The sequence below is a fragment of the Rhinoraja longicauda genome, chromosome 17 (genome assembly GCF_053455715.1).
Source record: "Rhinoraja longicauda isolate Sanriku21f chromosome 17, sRhiLon1.1, whole genome shotgun sequence".
Taxonomy (NCBI): Eukaryota; Metazoa; Chordata; class Chondrichthyes; order Rajiformes; family Arhynchobatidae; genus Rhinoraja; species Rhinoraja longicauda.
Window position 1 is genome coordinate 31,743,094 of NC_135969.1, and position 26,925 is coordinate 31,770,018.

At 42.7% G+C, this 26,925-nt stretch overlaps 1 protein-coding gene across 7 annotated transcripts in view; it reads left to right on the plus strand.

Annotated features, from left to right (window-relative positions):
- chl1b (cell adhesion molecule L1-like b) overlaps positions 1–26,925 on the plus strand; it is a 639,417-nt gene that overhangs the window by 291,202 nt on the left and 321,290 nt on the right. For 6 of the 7 annotated variants that reach the window (XM_078414480.1, XM_078414482.1, XM_078414481.1 and 3 more), the window contains 5 exons: positions 4,038–4,082; positions 10,926–11,037; positions 12,280–12,464; positions 20,833–20,964; positions 25,982–26,125. In XM_078414480.1, the coding sequence (XP_078270606.1) occupies positions 4,038–4,082; positions 10,926–11,037; positions 12,280–12,464; positions 20,833–20,964; positions 25,982–26,125 (618 nt within the window). The remainder of the gene's footprint in view (positions 1–4,037; positions 4,083–10,925; positions 11,038–12,279; positions 12,465–20,832; positions 20,965–25,981; positions 26,126–26,925) is intronic. The other variant, XM_078414479.1, reaches the window with a different exon arrangement.

The window sequence follows — 26,925 nt, forward strand, 5'->3', positions numbered from 1 at the left end:
CAGAGAGAGCTTGTGTGGTTTAGAATGTTAATCTCCTCCTACCTTGTGAGCAGAATTGCCTGGTTAATATATGAAACACATTGGTCCAAAATACGTGGACTTTTCCATTGTGTTGGTGAGCTGACAAATGTTTCCCTTGGCAACATGAATGGAGAAACTTTGATCAGTTACAGAATTGGTCTCGTTAGTACAGAAAACATTCTGATTCAAACCATAAACGGTCAGGCCAGCCACGTTAGACAATTGAAGATTTAATTTAAAGCAGTCGAGTGTAAATCTCTCCTGGAACTCCAAGTTGCTCCTATTCCAGCTGTGTCAGTGCCCGCAAGTAACCAGCATATCCTTCCTTCTTAGTCCTTTTCCTTTGTTCCTGGAAGTTGCAATACTGCCTGTGGTTCCCGTGCTCCACAAAAGATGCAGTTACCACACACTTCAGTTTAGTTTAGAGATACAGCGCGGAAACAGGCTCGTCGGCCCACCCGGTCAGCGCCGACCAGCGATCCCCACACATTAACGCTATCCTACTCAGACAAGGGGCAATTTTACACATACACCAAGCCAATTAACCTACACACCTGTACGTCTTTGGAGTGTGGGAGGAAACTGAAGATCTCGGAGAAAACCCATGCGGTCACGGGGAGAACGTACAAACTCCGTACAGACGGCACCCGTAGTCGGGATCGAACCCGGGTCTCTGGCGCCTGCAAGAGCTGTAAGGCAGCAACTCTACCGCTGCGCCACCGTGACTGCCGCTACTTGAAAATCAGAGTGAAAATGGACATTTTGAAAGTTCCAAAGTGCAAAGTGTGACACTTGTTTTCACACATGTGAGAAGGAATTTTAGAAACTAACAAAGATGTTCAGAAGAAAGACACAAAATGCTAGGGTAACTCAGGCAGCATCTCTGGGACTAAGATGCAGGACAGAATGCCACAGAAGATCCTTCTACCCTGTGGCTATCAAACTTTACAACTCCTCCCCCTTCTGTCGTGGGGTAGACTGAGACTGACCCTCCCACCTCCTCAATCTTTGCACATCCCCAAAGCCTTTCCACTCGTCACTTTAACTTCACGTTTCACGTGCTTTGTGTTTTTTATGACTGTTGGCAAATTAATTTTGCTCCTGGGGTAAATAAAGTTCTATCGTATCGTATCGTAAAGGAATAGGTGATGTTTTGGGTCGGAACCCTTCTTCAGACCTGTTGTTCAGATGTTGGTTGGTTAACTGGCTGTTGTAAATTGCCCTGAGCATGTAGGTGTGTGATACAATCCGTGGGGAATTAAAAGTACACCAAAGTACACGAGCCCTTCAGCGCACGTCGTTTTTTAAAAACATTTTACTCTTTTTAAAATTTTTTGGTTTAATTGTCACAAACTCCACTTTTTCATGAGCCTTTCCATTTGCTGACCTGCTGCTCAGGTTCCCACCCCTCTGCCATTCTAGTTTAAACCCTTCCAAGTGGCACGAAGCACAGAAACAAAGAAAACAAGTAGAGGAGTAGGCCATTCGGCCCTTCGAGCCAGAGATGATCATGGTTTATAATCCAGGATCACTACCCTGCTCCTGCTTTCTCCCCGCATCCCTTGATATCCTTAGCAAACCTCCTGGCAAGGATGTTGGCACCCCTCCAGTTCAGGTGCAACCCATCCCTCTTATACACATCACCGTTGCCCCAGAAGAGATCCCAATGGTACCTGTCCCTTGCACCAACTCCTCAGCCGCTCAGTCATCTGTCCTAAACGTCATTCCCTTATCCCTTATCATGCATCTGTGCACTGTGAATGGCTCAATTGTAATCATGTATTGTCTTTCCGCTGGCCGCTTAGCACGCAAAACTAGCTTTTCACTGTAAGTATGTGGCACTGGGTAGTAATCCAGAGATTACCACCCTCGAGGTACTACATTTTAACCTTTGTGCCTTTTAAACTTTTACCTGAAAACCCCCCTATATTCACTCCGCAAGACCCCATCCCCTTTCCCACCTCTGTAATTTGTAATTGATGGGAGTATGGGGAGAATGCAGCAGATTAGCGTGGGATTGTGCAAATGGGTAGGCGATGGTCAGTGCCTATTAGGTGGACCAAGTCGACCTGATTTCAAAGCAGTTAAGACTGTAATAGAATCGTACAGTAGAATAATCTATGATTTTATTACAGTCCTAACTGTTTTCCCTTGCATTTGTGTATGACCAAGTTAACTGCAGTTGATTTTCCATTGATGAAGGAACTGGAGGGATCTGAGGACAGATTCCTCTGCATCTGGTGCTCCAACGGGAGGTAGAATATCAGGAGACATCCACATCTTCTTGAAGCGTAATAAGGATGTTGACTTTCCCTGATCTACGGGAACTGAAACCGCCTGGAAATGCGTGTATTTCCTAATCCTATATCTGATCATTCTGCAAACTCTCTGGCTGATGCTTTGGAAAGCTTCCACTTTCTTTATCTGAGCCCTGAATGGGTGAAAATAAACACACTGAAGTTGCTGACATCTAAGTGCATTTATTGAGGAGGCACCTTCTCTTGGTCACTGTTGAAAGGCTGATATTGGACCCAATAAACCTCAACCACATACAGTCGTTTTGAAGAGGTTTAGAAAGGCCACAAGTGAGCTTAACGCTCCACCAGCACCCTTTTCATTGTGGATCTCCTGCTGTTGGTGTCTAAATGCTGATCAGCCTTCCTTTGCTTTCATTTCCAGAGCTTCCCCCTTTTTACCTTCACAGGCTCTTCCTTTGTATTTCATGCAACATCTACTCTGCTTCTGATATTTCCCCCATCCGCTCTGTCTGCACTGTTAAATGTAAGGACAGTTGAGAGTGTGGGTAGGTTCCTACTGGTTAATCTTTCTTGTATGGATTTCTGGTGTTATCTTATTTCATTAGTCTGTTGGTTCCTGTTTCCACCTGTTAGGCACTATTTCCTTACCATTGAATGTGAAGAATTGAACTTTGTGCATTCAGTAAATATAGCATTGTTTATTGTTTTTATGTCAAAGTATGGTTATAAACAATCTTATTGTGTCACATTTCCAAACAGTCCATTTGTAAGCCAGTCATGGCGTGTATGATCTAAAGATGAGCATGAGGTATGGGAGCAGGTCGTTATTCGGTGCAGTTTTAATCAAAGTTGGCTGTGATGGAGATGGCAGTAAATTCATCATTCAGGTTCCGAGACCCACAGATAATCACAATTGATTGATTAATAATCAATTGATAATAAATTGCCACTTGAAGCATAAATCTGGGGTTAATTTGCAATGATCATCCCAGATGTGATATTATCATCTGTTCACAATTGCTGATACCTATTCCCTGTCCGTGTGCAAAGGTGAAGGAAGGCTGCCTGAGCAATATGCCAAGCACTGCCATTATGAGCGTCTTTGAGTGTATGAAAAGCGCTATATAAATGTAATGCATTATTATTATTATTATTATTATTATTATTATTATTGGAAATGTACTGCAGACTGATTCCTCAGGCAAAACAAATTTGAAAATCGTAAGTTCGTAAGACATAGGAGCTGAATTAAACCATTCAACTAATTGAGTCCACCGCCATTCAATCGCAGCTGATCTATTTGTCTTTCTCAACCCCATTCTCCTGCCTTCTCCCCGTACCCTTTGACGCCCTTACTAATCAAGAATCTATCAATCTCCGCCTTAAAAATACCCAATGACTTGTCCTCCACCGCCGTCTGTGGCAGTGAATTCCACAAATTCACTGCCTTCTGTCTGAATTCCTCTATCTCTGTTTTGAAGGCACGCCTTTTACTCTGAGAGTGTGCCCTCTGGTCCTAATTGAACATCCTAAAAACTTTACATCTGTTGACAACTCTGTATTTATGAAGTTTACATTATTTTGCAGTGAATTCATGAGAAATGTTGTCTTTGGTTATGCATGGCACATGTGCAATTTATTCTTTTGTTCATCAACAATTCTTCAATCCCTGACAATGTTTTGTGCATTATAATTTTGTTTTTTCCTCATAATACCTTATTTTATTTTATTTTTGTTGACTATTTTTGTTTGTTCCAGTTGCACATCCCAATGACACAGAATCACCTGTTATTGACAATGCTGGTGAGTCCTACAAAGTGCCGAGTAAAGCCACTTATTTAGAAGTGCTGCACACTAACAGCTGCTTATGCTTCAAGCATAGTAATGCAAATCTTAACGCTTGGCATTAATCCAATAGCTAAAGATTTGCAACACAAAATCATTTAATGCTTTCAGTGACATCACTTGTATTTGGCTTAGAAACTCTGATTTAAGATGTCAAATTTTAACAAATATGCAAAGTGTTCGTAAAATACAGACATGATGTCAGCAGTTTCGGCTGAATTATAAATTAGAAGCAGTCAAGGGCAGTGGCGCTTAAGGAGATTTTATTGATCCGATTCAACTTTAAAACACAAACAGGAAATGTTGGAGATACTCAGCAGGTTGGTCAGCATCTGTGGGAAGAGAAACAGACTCAACATTTCAGGTCAGAGACCCCTCGTCAGAACTGAAAAGGAGATTGAAGGAGCTGAATGACGAATGGGGGAAGAGACTGTCTCTGATAGTGGGGTGACCATGAGGATAAGCTGGAAACTCGGCCATTGAGTGAATTCGGGCAGTGGGAGGGGTGAGAACCTCGACAGAAGAAAGTGGGAGTTATGACATGCAGAGCTGGGAGACATACCTGGCAGGTCAGGCTGGGCATCTCCTCCACTTCCAGAGAGAAAAGAAAGGTCGAAAAGGGGGTCAAAGTGGGCTTAGCTAATATAACAGATGACTGCTACGGAAATAGAGTTACCTGAAGTTGGCATTTTCAACTCTGAGTCAAGATGGCTGCAATGTGCCCAGGTGGAAGTTCCACCGTTTGTGTTGGGCTTCACTGGAAGAGGCATAAGTGGTAGAGCTGCTACCTTACAACGCCAGAGACCTGGGTTCGATCCTGACCTTGGGTACTGTCTGTGTGCAGTTTGATTGTTCTCCATGTGGGTTTCCTCAGGGTGCTCCGGTTTCCTCCCGCATCCCAAAGACGTGTGGGCTCGGAGGTTAATTGGCCTTTTAAATTGCCCTTAGTGTGTAGGGAGTGGATGAGAAAGTTGGATAACATTGAAATAGTGTGAATGGGTGATCGCTGGTCGGCGTGAATTTGGTGGGCGGAAGGGCCCGTTTTCATGCTGTATCTCTAAGCTAAGCTCTCTTACACAGTGGTGTAGCGGTAGAGTTGCTGCCTTACAGCACCAGAGACCCAGGTTCAATCCTGAGTATGGGTGCTGTCTATATGGAGTTTGTTCTCCCCGGGACTGTGTGAGTTTTCTCCGGGTGCTCTGATTTCCTCCCACATTGCAAAGACATGCAGGTTTGAAGTCTAATTGGCTTTCATAAAATTGTACATAGTCCCTTGTGTGGAGGATAGTGCTAGTGTATAGGGCGATCGCTGGTCGGCGCATACTCGGTGGGCCGAAGGGCCTGTTTCCACGCTGTATCTCCAAAGTAAAGTACTAAAGGGAAGTAAGGGTCGAGGGCATACTGAGCTTGACCTGCGAGGAATGTCCTCCCTCACTGCATCTCATAACTCTCACGTTCTTTTGTCTTTAATCTCCCTCTCTTTCTGCTCCCATTCACTGATCAGTTTGCAGCTTGTCCTTGTGGTCAGCATGGTTTCGTCCTTTCAGGCAACCCCCTCCCCCAGCTTCATTTGTCTCCTTTTTTGGTTCTGAAGTTCTTTGACCTGAAACATGTGCTGTGTTCCTTCCCACATTAGTGGCCTGACCCACAGAGCATTTCTGGCCTGAACCACCTTCGCTGTAATTGGAGTGGATTTCCAGCATTCCCTATTATATCATTCCTCCAGTTCATAATAAGGATTCAGAGTTGCAAATGGTCCTCTTTCTAAGTATCCGTGGTCCCAATGGATTTTCGCACAGGTACAGGGAAAATATTAGAACAAAATATCGTTATTTTGTTATCGCTGAACCTATGTCTGGAAATTCTACCATGGTGGGTGACATCTCTGTGCACTGTGTGAGAGAATGTTTTTGAACAATAACCTGATAGGAGTGGCACACTGGTTATGGTACTCCTGAGAATTTCAGAGTCATTTTCTAACAGTTCAAAGTCCTGAGTTGGCAGTGGTGGAATTTAAATACATTGATCAATCTGGAAATTTATAAACCAAAACCATCATTATTAATTATGTCCACAAAACTATTGGATTATTAGTCGGAGAGTCATACAGCATGGAAACAGGCCCTTCAGCCCAACTTACTGACACCACCGACCAACATGTCCCATCCACACTAGTCCCACCTGCCTGCATTTGGCCCATATCCATCTAAACCTATCATATCCATGTACCTGTCTAAATGTTTCTTAAACGTTGCGATAGTACCTGCCTCTGGCAGCTCGTTCCGTACACCCACCACCCTTCATGTAAAAAAAGTTACCCCTTAGGTTCTTATTAAATCTTTCCTCCCTCACTTTAAATCTCTGTCCTCTGGTTCTTGATTCCCCTACTCTGGGCAAGAGACTGTGCCTTTACTTGATCCGTTTCTCTCATGATTTTGTCCACTTCTATAAGATCACCCCTTCCCTCCTGTGCTCCAAGGAATAGAGATCTAGCCTGCTCAACCTCTCCCCATACCTCAGGCCCTCCTGGCAATATCCTTGAAAATCTTCTCTTCTATTGTAAAAACCCAGTTCATTACTCCAGAGAAGGAAATCACCATCTTTGTGAAATGTAGCCTATGTAGCATATGATCCACCAATGTGGGTATTTCTTCAATGCCCTCTAAACTGGTCGAGGAAGATGCTCAGGTCAGGGGCAGTTGGGATGGGCGATACATTTCGAATTAGCCAGTGGCTCTTTGATCCCAAAAAATGGAAAATGTGTGCAATCCAACATATCCTTTATACATAGCAGTTGCAAATGCAACGCAGCAGTAAAGCTGCTCCAAACACTCAAGGTTTAGACAGATTTAAACAGATGATAATGGCACTCATTGTTATAGACGGGCACTTTCATATCTGGATGTGGTACATCATTTTAGTGATGTCATGCTGTCAAATGCTTCTTTTTAACGAATGAAATATACTTCAAAAATGATTTGCGTTTAAACTGCTGGCAAGTAAAGCCTGCTACATCTTGAACAGTTCGGAGCTTAGTGCTGTCAAAGTAAATCTACATAAAAATCATCAGCGTGCCTGTTTCCGCTACCTGCTGAGGAATACTAGTTAATGCTTCTGAATTTAACATTTCTTTGGGAAATAATGCTGAGCTTTTACGCTTCTGCATGGCTTAGGGGATGTTTGGGGGAAAAGTGTTTAAAAACTCTGAGGTCTAATGCAGTAAGCTTTCTTTTTGCATCGTTCTTAACCAATGAATCATGCTTGCATTTGCCAATTAGAAAGCTTTGCAAATAGAACACTCAGAAAAAGCTCCCAGTTGCATTAAATGTTTCTTTATTACATTCTTAGAAACAGGTGTATAAGCTTTGTTTATTGTGTGGCTCTAAGTGCTTTTCCTTTGTACTCAAGTTTAAGAACAATAGAGATTAGTAAGTGCTGTGGTTTGTTTCTGCTGTAAACAATGTGAAGAAAAAGGGGATGAGAATGTTCACCTGCACATCTGGTAGTTTGAATAACAATTAAGTTTCTGTCTCAAATTGAAATTACTCCGGATATCAACGGGGAAAAAAATCATACAAGTACCATAATTTTGTAAAACATTTGTGACAAACTGTGCAATTGTATTGCTGATCACCAGATCTGCTAATCACATTTGCTTTCTCTTCATGATTGCATTCTTTCTAAAATATTCAAATAAAAGGCAAAGTCAATTTAGTGACATACCCCAGCTTCCGGTAAATTGACGTTCGCATTAATGATGGATGGTCTGTCTGGTCCAAAAATTTGAAATAACGTCATCTTAAAAAAAAAACTCTTCTGCACAGCAGGGAGAAATAACAATAGAATTTCACAGAAACCTCCTGACATCCTTGTGTGATTGTGACAGCGTTGCACTGCCTGTGAATATTAATGATGAAGTACAGATTCTACATTAAACCTACTGTTATTTATGCCTTGCTTTGTGAATAACAGTAGGTTAAATATATTGGAGTCATATATATATATATATATATAGCGTCAGAGATATGGGTTCGATCCTGACTATGAGTGCTGTCTGTATGGAGTTTGTACGTACTCCCCGTGACCGCGTGGGTTTTCTCCGGGTGCTCTGGTTTCCTCCCACACTCCAAAAACGTACAGGTTTCTAGGTTAATTGGCTTTAGTAAAGATTGTTAAAGGTCCCTAGTGTGTGGGATAGTTTTGGTGCATGGGGATCAAACAGCACATTTCATGGGAATACATGTACACCTTTTTTTCTGTTCCATTTATATTATTATTTTTTTTAAATTTAAAGCCCAAGGTCCGTGTAACATTTAGTTCATTCAAGATGTGTAATGAGATGTTAACAAATCCTAATCCAATTGACACATGAGAGATTATTTTCCCATTTAAAGATCAGCAGTTTTTCTTTCTTACATTGAGTTACTGGAATATGAACTGCTATTTAATTGGAGGTTGAAGCAAAGGTTGTGGGACGTGATGTATTTTGAAAGTGCATGAATTAGAGCTGCTACCTCTAGGTGAAGAGCTAGGATCAACACAGAGGGCTGAGATGACCTCCACTAATGACATTTTCATGATCCTACAATCATCCAGTAAGAGACATCTTACTTAGTGTTGGTTCTGAATTCTGCAAGAGTCAGCAATAAATAAAGAAACTATGTACTTAACCTGTATTAATGCTAGGCAGGAATTAAGCATCCTCGATCAAAATGCGGGTACCAAATATGCCTTCAACGAGAGCCGATAAGGGCACGAGGAGAAAGTAACAAAAAAGCACAAAGATAGAGCAAGGGGAGCCTGAGGTGGAACATTAACACCAACATTAACCAATTCAGCCGACCATCCTGCCTTAATGTTCTGAATCCTGTCTATTCTAAGGGCTGTATGATTTGAGATTTATCTCTGTCTGCAGAGGTGTATCACTCCTGCCCCCTCCCATCTCAACAATAATAATTAAGCACATATTATGCATGCTTACAAACCCTACATGTTTAATCTGATCTCTTAAAGTGCTTCTCCAAAGGCGGCCGATTTAAAGTAACTGTGCATGGCTCTGTCTTCAAACATTTTTTCATCTACACCGAAGAAGGTTGCCGACCCGAAATGTCGCCTTTCCGTTTCCCTCTACGGACGCTGCCTGACCCACTGAGTTCCTCTAACAGTTAACCTTTTGCTCAAGATTCCAGCAAGCACAATCTCTTGCGTCTCCACTCTTTTTTTTGTCATTTGTTCAAGTTCTTTTCATTTTGTTACATGGCTATTGTGATCTTGTTTCTTCATAAATCATCATGTTCGTAATCAGGTGACTGGTGACATGACAGCGGTTGTGCTGGGATGCCACTTTTTTGCATAACTTTCAGAATCACTAAATTAATGGATAATAAAACAGAGCCAAATAGTTTTATCTGAGGGCTTACAGTGTGCTGCCAATGGTGGGAAGAATGGCTGGGTGATTTTCGGCAGTCAGGCAGTCTGTTTGAACGCACTGCCCTCTATTGTGGATCTGTGGCCAAGCGCCCTTCAACTATACAGCTTCAAGTGCTTGCCTTGAGATACAAACTACCATTGTGATGCAACAAGGGAACATAAAGTATCTTTATTCACTGAATAGAAGGCAGTGAAGGTATCCTAATTAAGGTTGGAATTAAGGGAGAGTAAAAAAATAAAGCAAAGGGGAAGAGGGAGAGGAATCAAGAAATAATATGCTACATATAGAGGAAATCAGAAGTAAAAGCGGGAAAATGCTAGGAAGATCAGAAAGGCAGCATCTTGGGAGAAATAATATTTTTTGCATAACCACCTTATACTCTTTTGATTATTGAAAATTGAAGGGTGATCTGAGATTTTCAAAATATTCAAGTCGTGTTTATCACAGAAATCATATCCTCGATTGGAGGAATGCAGAAAAATTATCTCGAACTTCTGCAAATGCTCTTTGGAAAGTACTATGATGGGAGAAATCTCAGCGTAGTGTGGCAACAGCTATGCTCTTAAGTGCCTGAAACTGCAGAGTGGTGAAGACAGCACAGTCCTTGAAAGACTCATTTCTTCCATCCATCCAGTCCATCTTCACGGTGCATCTTCAAGGAACGCTGGAAATATTGTCCAGGATGCCTGTCACCCTGGCCATCCTTCAGTCACCCTGGCCATTCCCTTTTCTCCCCTCTGAGAGAAGATGCAGGAGTTGAAAGCTCAGACATCCGTTCTTAAGAACAGTTTCTTCCCCACTGCTCTCCGACTCCTGAACTAATCGTCTCTCCCACTTAGTCTAAATCATAACTCCAATTTATTCATTTATTCTGTACTTTGTTCTGGACTTTATTATTTTGCACTACTTGGATTTGGCACTACAAATTTGCATCATTCTGCTGTTTTGCACATGTTGTGTTTAACATTGTTGTATACCATTTGCTCTGAAAATTCCACTTGTGAACACAACTTTAGGACATTTTAAACTGGTGAACAACATTTTATTTTACAGGAAGATGTCTGCCAGTGCATTAATTAAGTCTTGACTCACTGACTTCTGGGAGCCATATATATAAAAATAACTATTTACTTTGGTTAAGAGCAAATGTTTTTTTTAGTTTAACAGTTTCTAATTTGTTTTATTTCTGATCGTCTGAAATCCTTTGATGAACACTAACCAATAGTACATAAATAGCCTTAATTTTCATTTTACTTTCTTTAACTTTTGTGCCATTATCTGAGCTCCTTACCATTAATTAAGCTGTCATGATGAAAATTGCCACATCTTTACCTGAGGTCACGTTAAAATTCAATTTCTTTACCTTGCAGCAAATTCAATAAAAGATCGCCTTCCAAGTTTTCTGACACCTTCCAGCAGCAGCACAAAGATGACTACACTACGAGGAGAAACTCTTCAACTGGAATGTATTGCTGAAGGGCTGTGAGTAAAATCAAAGTAACCCTTGAATGTTAATGACCCACTTTGACAATATGGAACAAGCTATGACAGTTTGGCCTTTAAACAATGCTAGATTTACACCAGGGAGGACAGCGTATGCACAAATGTTCATTACTTTCATTAATTATGCACCATTAACTCAAGATTTAGGCCTATTACATAACACTGTTGATTTCCAGAATGTCTTTACTATGCTACATGTTTTCAGGTATATTATTAGCTCAGAGTGTTTTTTTACCTTTTCAAATATATTAGTGTAAAAATCATTGGACAATAGACTATAGGTGCAGGAGGAGGCCATTTGCCCCTTCGAGCCAGCACCACCATTCACCGTAATCATGGCTGATCATCCACAATCAGTACCCCGTTCCTGCCTTCTCCCCATATCCCTTGACTCTGCTATCATTAAGAGCTTTATCGAACTCTCTCTTGAAAGCATCCATGGAATTGGCATCCACTGCATTCTGAGGTAGAGTTCCACAGCTTCACAACTCTCTGAGTGAAAAGGTTTTTCCTCATCTCCATTCTAAATGGCCTACCCCTTATTCTTAAACTGTGGCCCCTGGTTCGGGACTCCCCCAACATCGGGAACATGTTTCCTGCCTCTAGCGTGTCCAATCCCTCAATAATCTTATATGTTTCAATAAGATCCCCTCTCATCCTTCTAAATTCCAGAGTATACAAGCCCAGTCGCTCCAGTCTTTCAACATAGGACAGTCTCGCCATTCCGGGAATTAACCTTATGAGCATAAGCTACACTCCCTCAATAGTAAGATATCCTTCCTCAAATTTGGAGACCCAAACTGCACACACTACTCCAGGTGTGGTCTCACTAGGGCCCTGTACAACTGCAGAAGGACCTCTTTGCTTCTATACTGAACTCCTCTTGATACGAAGGCCAACATTCCATTAGCTTTCTTCACTGCCTGCTGTACCTGCATGCTTACTTTCAGTGACTGATGAACTAGGAACCCAGATCTCGTTGTACTTCCCCTTTTCCTAACTTGACACCATTCAGATAATAATCTGCCTTCCTGTTCTTACCACCAAACTGGATAACCTCACACTTATCCACATTAAACTGCATCTGCCATGCATCTGCCCACTCACACAACATTCGCTATGTAATTATTTTCCAGGTGGTTTGTTGACTTTATTTGCGCTGTGAATTATGGATGACAGGATTAAGGTTCCCAACCATCTCTTGTTTTTTTTTTCTCACAGTCCCACACCACAGATCTCTTGGTCTAAGATGGATGGTGATATGCCCAAACATCGAGCAACAGAAGAGAATTTTGGTAAAACTTTGAGGATAATTAATGTGACAATACTTGATGACGGGAGATATCAGTGCAAGGCTGAAAATATATTTGGCGCAGTGAAGCATTCTTTCTCTGTTACAGTGGAAGGTAATAACCATGGTATTCTTTTTCTCACATCTGTAGTAACACCTTCATATAATCAGCTTTTATTGTGATGCTTTTTACACATATATGTAAACAGAACACAAATCATATTATAATCATACCCAAAATTACCAAACACAAATCATATTGTAATCATAGCCAAAATAACCATTTCATTCATTGAAACCAGCATTATTTAAGCTTGAATTCAATTAATCTGTGCAATGTAAAATGCATTATTTAAGCTGCTCTGTTTTTAAGAAAACCTGGCAAATATTTGATAAATGAAGAGCAGATCAGGAATGTTCTCGATCTTTGATTAATTACCAGAGAAACTGGTTATACTGTTTCCTACGCTAAATCTGGTCATTTGGACTCAGCACCAGAGAATTGAGATTCTGTTAAGTAAAACCAAAATGAAATGTTTGATTGTTAAATTGCATTTGATTCCAATATGAATGCATGGTTTATTGAGCTAAATGCTTTTATTTAATATAATCTGTATTAGAATTAGGAACAAAATGAAGGTATTGAATACTAAAATTTAGCACTTAAAAACTATCTCTTTAGTCAGAGGGTAGTGAATCTATGGAATTCATTGCCACAGAAGGCTGTGGAGGCCGTTAATAGATATTTTTAAGGCTGAGGTTGATAAATTCTTGATTAGTACGGGTGTCAAGGGTTATGGGGAAAAGGCGGGAGAATGGTAGGTCAGCCATGTTTGAATGGCAGAGTAGACGTAATGTGCCATATGGCCTAATTCTGCTCCTGCAACCTATGAACTTATGAATATCAACTGAAACACTGTGTAACCATACAATTGTATTTGTATGTAGATTAAAGTTAGTCCATAATTTCCATGTGAATTGCATGTTTGCTATGGGCACAGTTTCTTATTAATCAAATCACGGAGAGATGGTTTGGTTGTAGTCTTGCCTTTTGATGAACAGCCACTGCTTCAGAATTTTGAGATGACTTAATTGTCAAATGTATGAGAGTTTGAACTTAAAAGGTGAAGGAAACCTTCTCTACTTTATTGAGAAGCAATAACACGGCATTTGTACCAAAGACAGAGGCAATAAGAAGGGATACGGTTTTGCGAAGTGAATAAAGGGAGTTAGGAAGAAGGTTGCAATGAAGAATCTCAGGGGGTACAACCTCTGCATTACTCCCAGTGCCGGGTGCTACTAAAGATAGGGATAGAAGGACAGGGCAGATAAATAATTCACTCAGGAGCTGTAACAGTGTGGATTGATTCAGGTTCTTGAACCTTTGGGACCTGTACAAGAGGGACATTCCACACCTGATGTGGGGAGAGAAGGGGCTGCAATGTTCTGGTTGGGGGGGATTAGCCAGATCTACTTGGGAAGGCTTAACCTCGCCTGGTGTGTGTGTGGGCATGTCAGGGAGTGAGGAAAGTCAGATAGCTAAACTGCAATGTCTGCAAGAATCTGACAGATAGGGCAGGTGAGTTTAGGGCATGGATCGGCATGTGAGATTGTGAAAGTATAGCCATTGCAGAAACATGGTTAAGACATAAATAGAACAGATAACTAAATGTTCTTGGCAGTGGATGCTACAGACATGTAGGGAAGAGAGGGAGCATTTTTAGAGGTTATTGTAGAGTTTTAATTGTTGGTGATTTTAACTTCCTGACTTTTGACTGAGACAGGCATAGCGAGAAGTGGTTAGGTAAGACAGAATTTGGCAACTGTGTCCAGAAAAGTGTTCTCAAGCAATATATACAATACAATACGATCGTCATAAAACACAAGATACATGAAACCTGAAATTAAAATGATGGGTGGAAAGGATCGGGGATGTGCAAAGATTGGGGAGAGGGGGGTGTGGGGTTGGAAGGGGACTCAGTCTACCTCGCGACCGATACAGTTTGATAGCCACAGGGAAAAAGGATCTCCTGGGGCGTTCTGTACTGCATCTTGGTGGAACCAGTCTGCTGCTGAAGGTACTCCTCAGGTTGACCAGTGTGTCATGGAGGGGGTGAGCTGTATTGTCCAAGATGCAGTTTTAGGAGCATCCTCCCCCCCCCCCCCCCCATGACCACCTCCCATGAATCTAACTCCGCCCCCAGGATGGAGTTAGCCTTGCTGGTGAACTTGCTAATCCTGTTGGCGTCCGCGGCCTTTGACCTGTTACCCTAGCACATGACAGCTAAGAAGATGGCACTGGCTACCACCGATTGGTAGAACATCTGCAACATCTTACGGTAGACGTTGAAGGAGCAGAGCCTTCTCAAAAAGTACAGCCGGCTCTGTCCCTTCTTGTACAGGGCCTCAGCGTTCCTGGACCCGTCCAGTTTACTGTCCAGGTACACTCCAAGGTATTTTTACTCCTTGGTAAACTGCACATCCACACCATTGATGGAGACAGGGGACAGGGGTGTTCCTCTCCTGCTAAAGACCACCACCAACTCCTTGGTCTGAGCTGCAGGTGATTCAGCGCACACCACTCAACAATGTCGTTGACTACACCTCTGTATTCAGCTTCCCTCCCGTCACTGATGCTGCCCAGTATTGCAGAGCCATTCAAGAACGTCTGCAGGTGCCAGGAGTCAGAGTTATATCTGAAGTCCGAGGTGTAGCTGGTGAACAGGAAGGGAGGGAGGACCATCCTCTACGAGGCCCCTGTGTTGCTCACTACCATGTCTGAGACACAGTTCTGTAGCCTGACATACTGTGGTCGTCCAGTCAGGTAGTTGGTCATCCAGGACACCAATGGAGCATCCGCCCACATCTTCGGGTGGATAGATGGCCCTGCTAGAGAGAGGGAGCTCCCGAAGTCGGTCTCCAACCAGAGACCGCAAGCTCCACAATGTTAAAGTCCGCAGGCTCCCACAGTTGGAGCTCAGAGGTCGATCCCTGGCAAAGGGATCACGAGCTCTGCGATGTTAAAGTCCTGCAGGTTCCCGAGGTGGAGCTCCTGAAGTTGGTCTCCAGCAAAGGCTGCTAACTCCTCAATGTTAGGCCGCAGTGTGGACGGAGATACGATATGGAAAAACATTGCATCTCTGTTGAGGTAAGAGATTTTAAAAAAGTTTTCCCCAACCCCCCCCACCCCCCACACACACATAAAACAAGCTAAAGAACACTAAAAACATACATTTAACACATACTATCAAACAACAAAGAAGGAAGGGTCAGACAGACTGTTGGCACGGCAGCCACTGCTGGTGCCACCCATATTAGGGGGATATGGGCCAAATGCGAACAAATGGGACTAGTTTAGATGGGGTATCTTGATCAGGAATGTTTCCATAACTATGACTATATGACTATGACTGTATTTTGAGTTGTGGTGGAGGGGGGGGGGGGGGGGGGGGGGGGGGGGGGGTTTAGTGGGATCCCACTGAGAGAGTCTCCAGGAGATTTACCTGCTTGTCATGATGAATAAAATCTGTAGGGAACTGATGTAGTGGAGATTGGGAAAATGGAAAAGTGCAGAAGCTTGTATATAAAAAAAGACTAAAGAGAGAAGGAAACCTGCTTTAAATGAATAACTGGCCTCGTGGGTTTCCTGTACTGCCTTTTCCTCGCAGTTGATATCGAAAATGTCCTGAGACTTTTGAAAGGTAAATTTACGATGCAACGCATATTGCTAACAATTGTGATTTGGGTTAGAATGAAGTGTGAGGAACAACGCTGAGCACATTGAGATTGTTTTCTATCTGAGCCAATGGGTAGAAAAACTCAACCAAGATGGGAGAGTCGTAAAATAATTACCAGAAGGATTCTCTTGTGACCATTTTGGTTATTGGCGACGAGCTTTCAAGTTCCTTCTTTTCATTCTTTTCCAGCTAATGTACTCCACCTAGTGGAAATATTTTATAATCATCCCCTAAAGTTGTGTAAGTAAACTGAGAACAAAATGATTATAATTTTAACTATTTTAAAAAAATCAATCCACAGCCTATTGTTGCATATCTACTTTTAGTTTTTGGGGAAGAAAAAACTGGCATTGAAAACTGAATGTTAATTGATGATAGTTCAAAGGGAAGATTGCAGTATTATGGGAATACCTTAACAACTTCAGTGCGGTGTTTCATGAGGAAGGAATCTACTCGGGGGAATCATGGAACAGGCAATTAGTGCTTTGTTAGCAATGCTCAAATCCCTGGAAAGATTTTATTGAAAACAAAGAAACAATTACTATTTTAAATTGCTTGAAGTTTAATCATAATCTTCATAATTTCCTGGAGTCAAATTCTATTACATAAACCATTTTTTGGGGTGTAAAATAGCTTCTCTCTGGGAGGAAGAAAGCCTGCGAATATGTTATGATTTATTTGCATGAAGCAATTTTTCTACATTGCATTCATTTTTTATAATAATTCCAGATCCCTCTGTTTGCCAGCCTTCGACTTGGATTGTGTCCTTGAGTTCACATTGTCGTTGGGGAATCTCCATCTGCAGGATTTTCTCATTGTCTGCCTGATATTAGATCACCATTTTCTCGCTACATGTTTCTGAACCCTTTGTTGGAATAGGTGGTTTAGCGAGGATGAAGTAAAGCATTTCTGGCAGTGATCGTAGATACCTATACTGCCCTAGGGATACAGTGATATTGAACGATATTATCCAGCATGTTTCACGTTTCAGAAGGTTCAAACTCCTAAAGCAACATTGTGGCTTTTATCCCTTTAAGGGAAAAAAAGCAACTAAATGGCACAGTTTTACAATTTATCATTATTTGTTTGTTTTCTGTGTATGTATGTGTGAATATATGAAAATGTATGTGTGTGTTCTTTTTTTAATCGTTTATTATATTGTTTACAGACTACGATGTTTACATTTTCTGTTGTACTGTTGCAAATAAAAATTTCATTGTTCTATCTGGGACATATGGCAATAAAACACTCTTGGCTCACAACCTTTTTCAAATTGGTAGACTTGCCTTCTATATTTTACGGTGCCATGTATAGTTTGCATTATAACGGTCTGGTTACCTCATATAACTGATAAGTTCAAGGTTTCAAGGTCAGTTTATTGTCACATGTCACATGTACCAATTAAGGTACAGTGAAATTTGAGTTACCATACAGCCATACCAAGTGAAAAGCAAGAAGACACACAACCACATAAAATAAAATTTAACATAAACATCCACCACAGCTGCTCACCACATTCCTCACTGTGATGGAAGGTAATAAAGTCCAATCTTCTCCCTCTTTATTCTCCCGCGGTCGGGGCTGTCGAACCATCAGCAGTCGGGGCGATCAAAGCTCCCGCAGCCGGCGATCCGAAGCCCTCGCGTCGGGGTGATCGAAACTCCCGCGTCGGGACGGTTGAAACTCTCCGCAGCTTGGAGCTCCCAAATTGGTCTCTAACCAGGGACCACGGGCTCCACGATGTTAAAGTCCACAGGCCCGCGGTTGGAGCTCTCCACAGTCGATCCCCGGCAAATGGATCGCAAGCTCCACGATTGTAAGTCCACGCTGTGCCCACGGTTGAAGCGCCAGGTCGGTCTCCAGGAAAGGCCGTGCCACTCCACGATGTTAGGCCGCAGTGGGGACGGAGATACGATCTGGAAATAAATTGCATCTCCGTCGAGGGAAGAGGTTGAAAAACGTTTCCCCCAGCCCCACCCCCCACACAAAATAAACTAAGGGACACTAAAACATATGCTTTAACACATACTTAATATAACAAAACCAGAAGAAAAGACAGCCACTTGCTGGCGCCACCTGGTGGATAAGTTATTGTATTATTGATTATTCTTTACTTATTTGTTGTGCTAATGTACCTGTGAAGCTTCAGCAAGTAGAGTTCCATTGTTTCATGCTCAGTGCAATTAACAATTAATCAATCTTGACTCTTGACTCACATTAAGGTAGTGAGAGTATGCTGGTGCCAGAATCGAGCACCACAGAGGTTGTTGGTAACATTTGCACTATATTGTGGGCCTGCAGCGTAGTGACCGTGTTGGTTAACATTATGTTTTGGACCCATCTCCATTCTGAATGCATTTAAGAGAGAGCTAGATAGAGCTCTTAAGGATAGCGGAGTTAGGGGGTATGGGGAGAAGGCAGGAATGGGGTACTGATTGAGAATGATCAGCCATGATCATATTGAATGGCTGGCTCGAAGGGCCGAATGGCCTCCTCCTGCACCTATTGTCTATTGTATGACTCCACCTTCTTGTGACTCCACCTTCTCATTCCATAATTGACTTAACAGGGCCTTAAAACCATATGTAAAAGGAACACACTAAGGGCAGAAAAAAGGAAAATTATTTTTTAAATTTATTTGTTTCGTATGAATGAGGAGTTAGAATCATGACCTGAAACATCACCTATCCATGTTCACCAGAGATGCTGCCTGACCCACTATGTTACTCCAGCGCTTTGTGTCCTTTTCGCAAGAACAGGTCATTTGGCCCCTCAAACGTGTTCTGCCATTTAATGACATCATGGTTGATCGGGTTATAGCCTAAATAAAATGTTCTTATACTTAATAACCTATCACGCCCTGGTCATCATTTATCTTTATTGTCTTAAAAAAATATTCAAAGTTTTCACTGTCCTTTGAGGAAGAGAGTTACAGAGACAGAGTCATCATCATCATATCATCATATATATACAGCCGGAAACGGGCCTTTTCGGCCCTCCAAGTCCGTGCCGCCCAGCGATCCCCGTACATTAACACTATCCTACACCCACTAGGGACAATTTTTTACATTTACCCAGCCAATTAACCTACATACCTGTACGTCTTTGGAGTGTGGGAGGAAACCGAAGATCCCGGAGAAAACCCACGCAGGTCACGGGGAGAACGTACAAACTCCTTACAGTGCAGCACCCATAGTCAGGATCGAACCTGAGTCTCCGGCGTTGCATTCGCTGTAAAGCAGCAACTCTACCACTGCGCTACCGTGCGGTACCAGTCATACAGTGAGGAAAATGTCTCTTTGGCCCAACTTGTCCACTCCGACCAATATGTCCCATCCATACTAGTCCCACCTGCCTGCGTTTGCCCCATATTCCTTTAAACCTATCCTATCCATGTACGTGTCTAAATGTATCTTCAACCTGCTAAACATTGTAATAGTACCTGTGTGACCGTTTAGAGGAGGTTTTCCCTAATTTCTGTTTGAAATAGGTGAGCCCTCGTTTTAAATCATTGACCTTCAGTTCTCGATTCCCTGCCAAGGGAAAGCATCATTTCCTCATTCTTCCTGCTAAGACTCCTCGGGGTTTTATGTGCTTTAATCAGGTTCCCTTTCACTCTCCGAAGATCCAGTAGATGCAAGCCTAGCCGGTCCAACCAGTGACAGTATATGCCAGCATGCATTGCTCATCCTGAAATGGCCCTGAGACGGTGATGTCGTGGCATTCTCTTGGACCACTGCAGTGCTGCTGGTGAACGTACCCTTGTTGTGTAAGAAAAGTAACTGCAGATGCTGGTACAAATCGAAGGTATTTATTCACAAAATGCTGGAGTAACTCAGCAGGTCAGGCAGCATCTCAGGAGAGAAGGAATGGGTGTCTGAAGAAGAGTCTCGACCCGAAACGTTACCCATTTCTTCTCTCCTGAGATGCTGCCTGACTTGCTGAGTTACTCCAGCATTTTGTGAATAAGTACCCCTGCAGTGCTGTTGGCAAGGGAAGTCCAGTATCTGGATCCAAATCCAGCAATAATGAAGAAAAGGTGATACATTCCCAGGATGGTGTGTGACTGGGAGATGACTGGGAGGTGACTCCGGACATATTTCAATGTGTCTGCTTCCCTTGTTCTTCCCTGTGATAGATGCTGCAGATTTGGGTGTTTGGAGTAGTCTAGACAAGTAACTATGGCACATTTGGCAAATGACACATCAAAAATCTCAGTCTGGCTGTGGTGGAGGGAATGAATGTCCAGGATAGTGGCTGGATGCCCAGGATGATGCAGAGTTTACTGAGTATTAAAGGATACAGAATTAAAAGACGTTCTTTTTGGAAAGAGATGAGGAGAAACTTCTTCAGTCAGAGGGCGGTAAATATGTGGAATTCTTTGCCACATAAGGCTGTGGACACCAACGTCAATGGTTATTGAATGGTGGAGTAGACTTGATGGGCCGAATGGCCTAATTCTACTCCTATCCCTTATGACGTGATGACCTTATGAGTAGCTCTGGAGTTACTTGAGTGGTTCTGGAGTTTCTTGAGTGGCTATGGAGTTTCTATGGGAACTGAGAAGATGATTAGTCCTTGACTGACTAAAGAGATTACTTTACTGATGTAAACATTTGAGAGTCTACTACATTGTACATTGAGATACTCTTATATATGCTCATGATGCGGGTTACCATTTTCTACATCAATAAAGTAAATATCAAATATTTCCTTAATTTTTTCCAATGTTATCTTTTTTTACAGCTGCTCCTTACTGGATCAAACAACCCAACAGTAAAGTATACTTTTCAGGAGAAAATGCTGAATTGGAATGTGAGGTGGATGGTAATCCACGACCTGAAGTACAATGGAAAGTGAATGGGAAGCGTCTCAATGGTAAGGAATATTTGTTGGTACAGATAAGTTGCATAGGGAGAAAAAAACAAGGCAAGGACAAGGATCTGTGTTGAAGTTGAAAAGTAATCCCACAAAATGGTTGAAGAGAAGTTAAAGGAGCTGTTTCCTTCAGTCTGCGTATGATTATTGGAAAGATGTTTGGATTGGTATCAAGTCTTCAAAGTCAAACAAACAACTTTTTTTATCACAAAATAGGAATAATCTCACTTGTTTCTGATACTGATTGTTTGGTGTCTGCCTCCATGTTTCAAATGTCTGCTATGGAATTATTTTCAGAATTTTTACTTGGCACTCTTGGATTTTTGGTAAATTTCTTGAATTTTTACATGGTACTATTGAATTTTTTCCAACTTCTGAACTTCTAACATTCCTCCAATGTCAAATATTTTTAAACTAAACTTTCAAACCTCTGATGTCCAGTTTGCATTAACTATCTTTTATGCTTTTATTATGAATGTTGCGCAGAAGGCCAAACGGATGTGTGTGATCCTTCTGCCCAAGATTCGGTGCTTGCTTCCTGGGTTGATTGGTAGTTTGGTTAGCGCAAACTCAATGGTGATGTCTGGTTTTCCCTGAGAGCATCTCTGTCATCCATGCCCGCTTCTGGCATTTTCTGCCTGTTGACTTCCTTATTCGCAGGGTAAAGCCACTGTTAAGCAGAGTTCAACCTCTTGCTGCACCATTCAAAATTCCTGGCCGGCTTTAAGCTTGATATGCTCTATCTTCGGAATGTGGAATTAAGAAAAGATCAGATGATGTCGAAAGGATATTGGCATGGGCATTTGGGGGCGACATCAATTAAACTGGAATGGTTCACCAATATGAACGAGCAGCAACTTCTGCAGTTCTGCACATGCGCACATGAACCGGGAAGTGCAAGAGTTGCGGTCGGCATTAGTGTAGTGAGCTGTGTCCTGGTGCTGGAATTCAGCCTGGGGGTGGGACACTGTTGACATTCCCTAACACTTACAGTGGAGAAACCAATTTGGAGCTCCTTTTCCCAGCTGGATATGATTTAAGGATTGCTTCTCCGTTGATTTCGACTTTAGAGATACAGTATGGAAATAGGACCTTCGGTCCACTGAGTCCGCGCCGATCAGCGATCATCCCATACACTAGCACTATCCCACAAACCACATTTACAATCTGCAGAAGCCATTTGTTACTACAAACCCGTACGTCTTTGGAGCGTGGAAGGAAACCGGAGCACCCAGAAAAAACTGGGTCACAGGGAGAAGGTACAAACACTGTACAGACAGCGTCCGGATCAAACCCGGTTCTCTGCCGCTGTCAGGCAGCAACTCCACTTCTGTGCCATTGTGCCACTCTATTTGATTGGTTATATATTTATATGCTTAAATTTCCGCTGGTGTTTTGATAGGTTTGGAAATGTTTGTGAGCATGGAAGTGTTTTAGTTTTTATGTTTTGAAAGTTTTGCTTTGCTGTTTTGACATACGGCAAGGTTGTGGCTAAGCTGGCTGCTGAGATTTTTATCGCCTTTTTCACAGGCGAGCCTTGCTTTGCTTGATCCACAATATGTTCCTTCTGCACCCCCCCGAGGCCCTGTTAAATGTTGAGGTCCAGCAGGAAGAAATAGGCCAGCTTCCCCTTCCCCACCTCCAGAACACCACCACCTACACCCTCCCCCCACCCCCCCCCCATCCCCCACCCATCCATCCACAGTACCCCCCCCTAACCATCCATCGTTTCAGTAGGAGAATCATGTCAGAGAAGTCATTCTTCCTGAGGTGAGAGGCAACGATCGATTTTCCCAGTTGTTTTTAATTACACCTGGCTGGATCTGATACTCAAGGGCCTGAAGGCATAAGCAAAGCCTGAGTGTTTTTATCCGATATGAAAGCTGCACAATTACAACGGGGAAGTGATTGGATTTTGCCCCCTCCATGGACTTCTCCTCCAACATTGCCTTGTCCTCACCCCCACCACCCCCCCCCCCATTTCCTCCCTTTGTCCCTTTGTCCCTCTCCTTCCACCCGCTCACTCATGTCTTTCATACATCATGTGACTTAGTGTTTCGTCCTTCAGAAAGACTGGTTGAATTTATTTTGTACCAAATCAACAGGTGCATTGACTGCATTTCTCTCTGCGTGCTAACATGGAGCAGGGCAATGGGTTGTCTCTAAATTGTCGCTGTTCTTTCAGCCTGTTGTTAATGGTCCTCTCTGTGATTGAGATTGATGCTGTTTCTCCATAATCGAGTACAGCGGGGAGACTGCACAGGCTAACATTGTTTGCTCTGCAGTCTCGCACTGCCTTATCTTTCAAGAAAGATGTCAGAGGAAATGAGGCCAAACAAAGGTTAATATTATTTTGTGTGAGTTATTTTCAATGTTCTTGTTCTATTACAATTAGCTGGGCCACTGTGCAGGATTCTAGATATAAACAGATGACAGGATTTTGTTCTGTAATGAAAACAGAAAATGTCTGACACCTTCTGAGCTAACGTTTTAAATCTCAGACTTCATGAGAACTGGGAAGAGGCGATTTAAAAGAAAAAGTCATTGTAAGTAGCAGAGTGGAACCTGGAAGCAATGGACAGGATAAAGGGAATAATTTGTTTAAGTTTTTAAGTTTTTTAGTTTTTAGAGATACAGCATGCCCTTCAGCCCACCAAGTCCACGTCGACCACTGACCACTCATGCACACTAGTTCTATGTTAATCCACTTTCCCACTTCCCATACGCTAGGGGCAATTTGCAGCGGCCAATTAACCTACAAACCTGCACGTCTTTGGGATGTGGGAGGAAACAGGGTCACAGGGGAAACTCACACGGTCACAATGGGCACCCAAGGTCGGGATCAAACCCGGTCTCTGGCGCTGTGAGGCAGCAGCTCCACCAGCTGCATCGCTGTGCCGCCGTCTGACCTGGTGAGGTTGGGTCAAATGTGTAAGCGGAATATTTAGAGGGTGAAACACAAAGTGCTGGAGTAACTCAGCGAGTCGGGCAGCATCTGCGGAGGGAATTGTAAGGTGACTTTTTGGCGTAGGATTCTTCTTCAGGCTGAATGTAGTCCTGGCGGAGAAAGCTGGAAAAGAGGTGGGGGCAGGAGAAACCTTGCAAAGGATAGATAGATGGAGACGTAGAGGGTTTGGTTGCCAGATGGGTGGACAAAGGCTATCGGTGAAAAGTAGACACGAGGATGTCAAATGAGGAGAGAAGGGGAGTGAAATGTCAAGCCAGAGGGAGAGATATCTATGGAAGATTGGGGGGGGGGGGGGGAGGGGGGTGGTGGCTAAGAAGGGCAGGACAGTGGGAGAAATACGTAAGCACTGGAGTGGGGTGGGGTGGGGTGGGGTGGGGGAGGAACACAGGAAAGAGAGAGGGACTACAAGGTGTTACTTGCAATTGAATAACTTAATATGCAGACTAATGGGTTGTAAGTTACCCAAGTGGAATATGACCTGCTATTCCTCCAGTATGTAGGAGGCCTCACTGGCAATGAAAGAGGCCCAGGACAGCAAAGGCCGGCATGGAAATGGGAGTTATAATTGCTAGCAACCGAGAGATCCATCAGGCCTTGGCGGACCGAGCGCAAGTGATCAGTGAAATGGTCATCTAGTTTATGGCTGGCCTTGCCAATGTAAAGGAGGCCACCTCAGGCATTCCAAAGGCTGTAGATAAGATTTGAAGAGGTGCACGTGTATTTCTGTCTCACCTGGAAGGGCTGCTGGAGCACTTGGATGGAGGTGAGGGAGGAGTTGTAGGGACAGGTATTACATCTGCTGTGATTGTTGGGGAAAGTATCTGGGAGGGGGTGGTTTGGGTGGGAGCGGTCTCTGCAGAGGGTGGAAAGGAGTGGGGATGGGAAGATGTGACTGATGGTGGGACCATGTTGGAGATGGTGGATTGATTATGCCTCTTTGTCTGTGTTGCTAACACCTGAGCTGTTGGACATGTCCAGCAAGTCAGGCTGCACTGGTTGAGTGGAAAAATCTGAACTGCAATTGCAGATGGATGACTTTGAGCAAAAATAACTAACTCTGATACAGACCCTGTATCAGAACTATCCATTTCACTGCACTGTCTCGGCAACTTAGAGTCACCTGTCCCTTTCCTAGTTCTGACAAAGGTTATTTGACCTGAAAAGTTAATTTTGATTCTCTTTCCACAGATGATACTTTGATCTGCTGAGCATTTACATTTTACTGTTTTGTTTTAGGTCAACTTTCCACAGACTGCAGGAGTTTTTCTTATTTTCCATATCATTGGATATTGGTCTCTGCGCTGGGATGAAGGTTAGGGGAAGAAGACTGTGGACTGGGTTGAGGTTCGACGGAGATGATTCAAATGCAACTTAATGCCAGAGGCATACCTATACTTGATTCATGCAGATTTTGTTTTGTGAGTTAGATAGACACAAAGTGCTGGAGCAACTCAGTGGGTCGGGCAGCATCTCTGGGGTAAAATGATAAGCGACGTTTGGGTCGAGACCCTTCTTCAAACTGGGTCTCGACCAAGATCTCTGGGACCCAAGGGTTGGGACCCATTCTGGTTCCAACCCGAAACGTCACTTACCCTTTTTCTCCAGAGATGCTACCTGACCTACTGTGTTACTCCAGCACTTTGTGTCTATCTTTGGTATAAATCACCATCTGCCGTTCTTTGTTTCAACATCTTGTTTCTGAGTTGCTGGATTTCAAGAATGATCAGTTTTCAACAAATTGGCACTGAATGATTTGTACCACAAAGCAAAGCAAAATTACTTTGAAAGTTTGAAGAAAATTTGTTTAACAAGTAAATGACTATAATAATGAGAAAGATGCTGGGGTTAGCTTTTGTGGTTTAAAACTGATGGATCAAGAAGGAGCTATCACAGTTCAATTGTAACACCTCCTTGAATTAATTGAAGTAGCAGCATTCAGTATTTCCTCATCATTATTTGTCACTGGAAATCAATAGTTGCATGAAATGAAAATTGTTCTGCACCAAAATTGATGGGTCTTAATAAGAAATAAATGTTTATGTATTACAGAGACACAGCCAGCAAAAAATCGCAAGATTTCTCAGGGCGTTATCACTCTCACAAATCTGCAGCTGAATGACAGTGTAGTCTATCAGTGTGAAGCCTCTAATAAACATGGATCCATTCTTGCCAACGCCATTGTCAATGTCCTAAGTAAGTAATAATGTGAATGATTGTTTATCGTGCATATTACACCACTGAAACAGGATTCGTCAAGTCACTTATTCAATTTGTTCTTGAAAGTGCAGTTCATAAATGTGAAAGCATGCCATTGGGATGGCACTGCATTTAAAGTTTGTACATTGCGTCAACATGTTGGCAGTTTATTTTGAAAAGTAATCCTCAAGTCCAGTACCATAATACTCTACAGAACCTTTCTTTATCATGAATTGAAAGGTGACTCAAAACTAAAACATTCCCAAAATGTGTACGTAAAACGTCACATAATTGCACCTGTTAAGAGGAAGAAGTACAAACCCTACTCTGGAATGCCATGGTGAATGGATTGATGACAATGATAATGAGGCAGTGGAGGTAGAGTGTATTAATTGAACACAAATCGGAATATGTTTATTTTTTCATTCTTCATAGAGTCATGGAGTGATACAAAATGGAAACAGGCCCTTTGGCCGAACCTGCCCACACCGGCCAACATGTCCCAGCTACACTAATCCCACCTGCTCGCGCGTTTGGTTCATATCCCTCCAAACCTATCATATCCCGGTTATATTCCACCGGGTGGCGCCGTCAGAGATGGCAGCCTCACCAACAGTCTGTCCGTTTATTCGTCTTTTTTGTTATTTTTAGTGCATTTTAAAAGTATGTGTTAATGTTCTCTGGTTTGTTTTATGTGTGGGGGGTGGGGGACAAGGTCAGGGGAAACTTTTTTTCAATCTCTTACCTTGCCGGAGATGCGATTGTTTTCCGGATCATATCTCCAGTCGCTCTGCGGC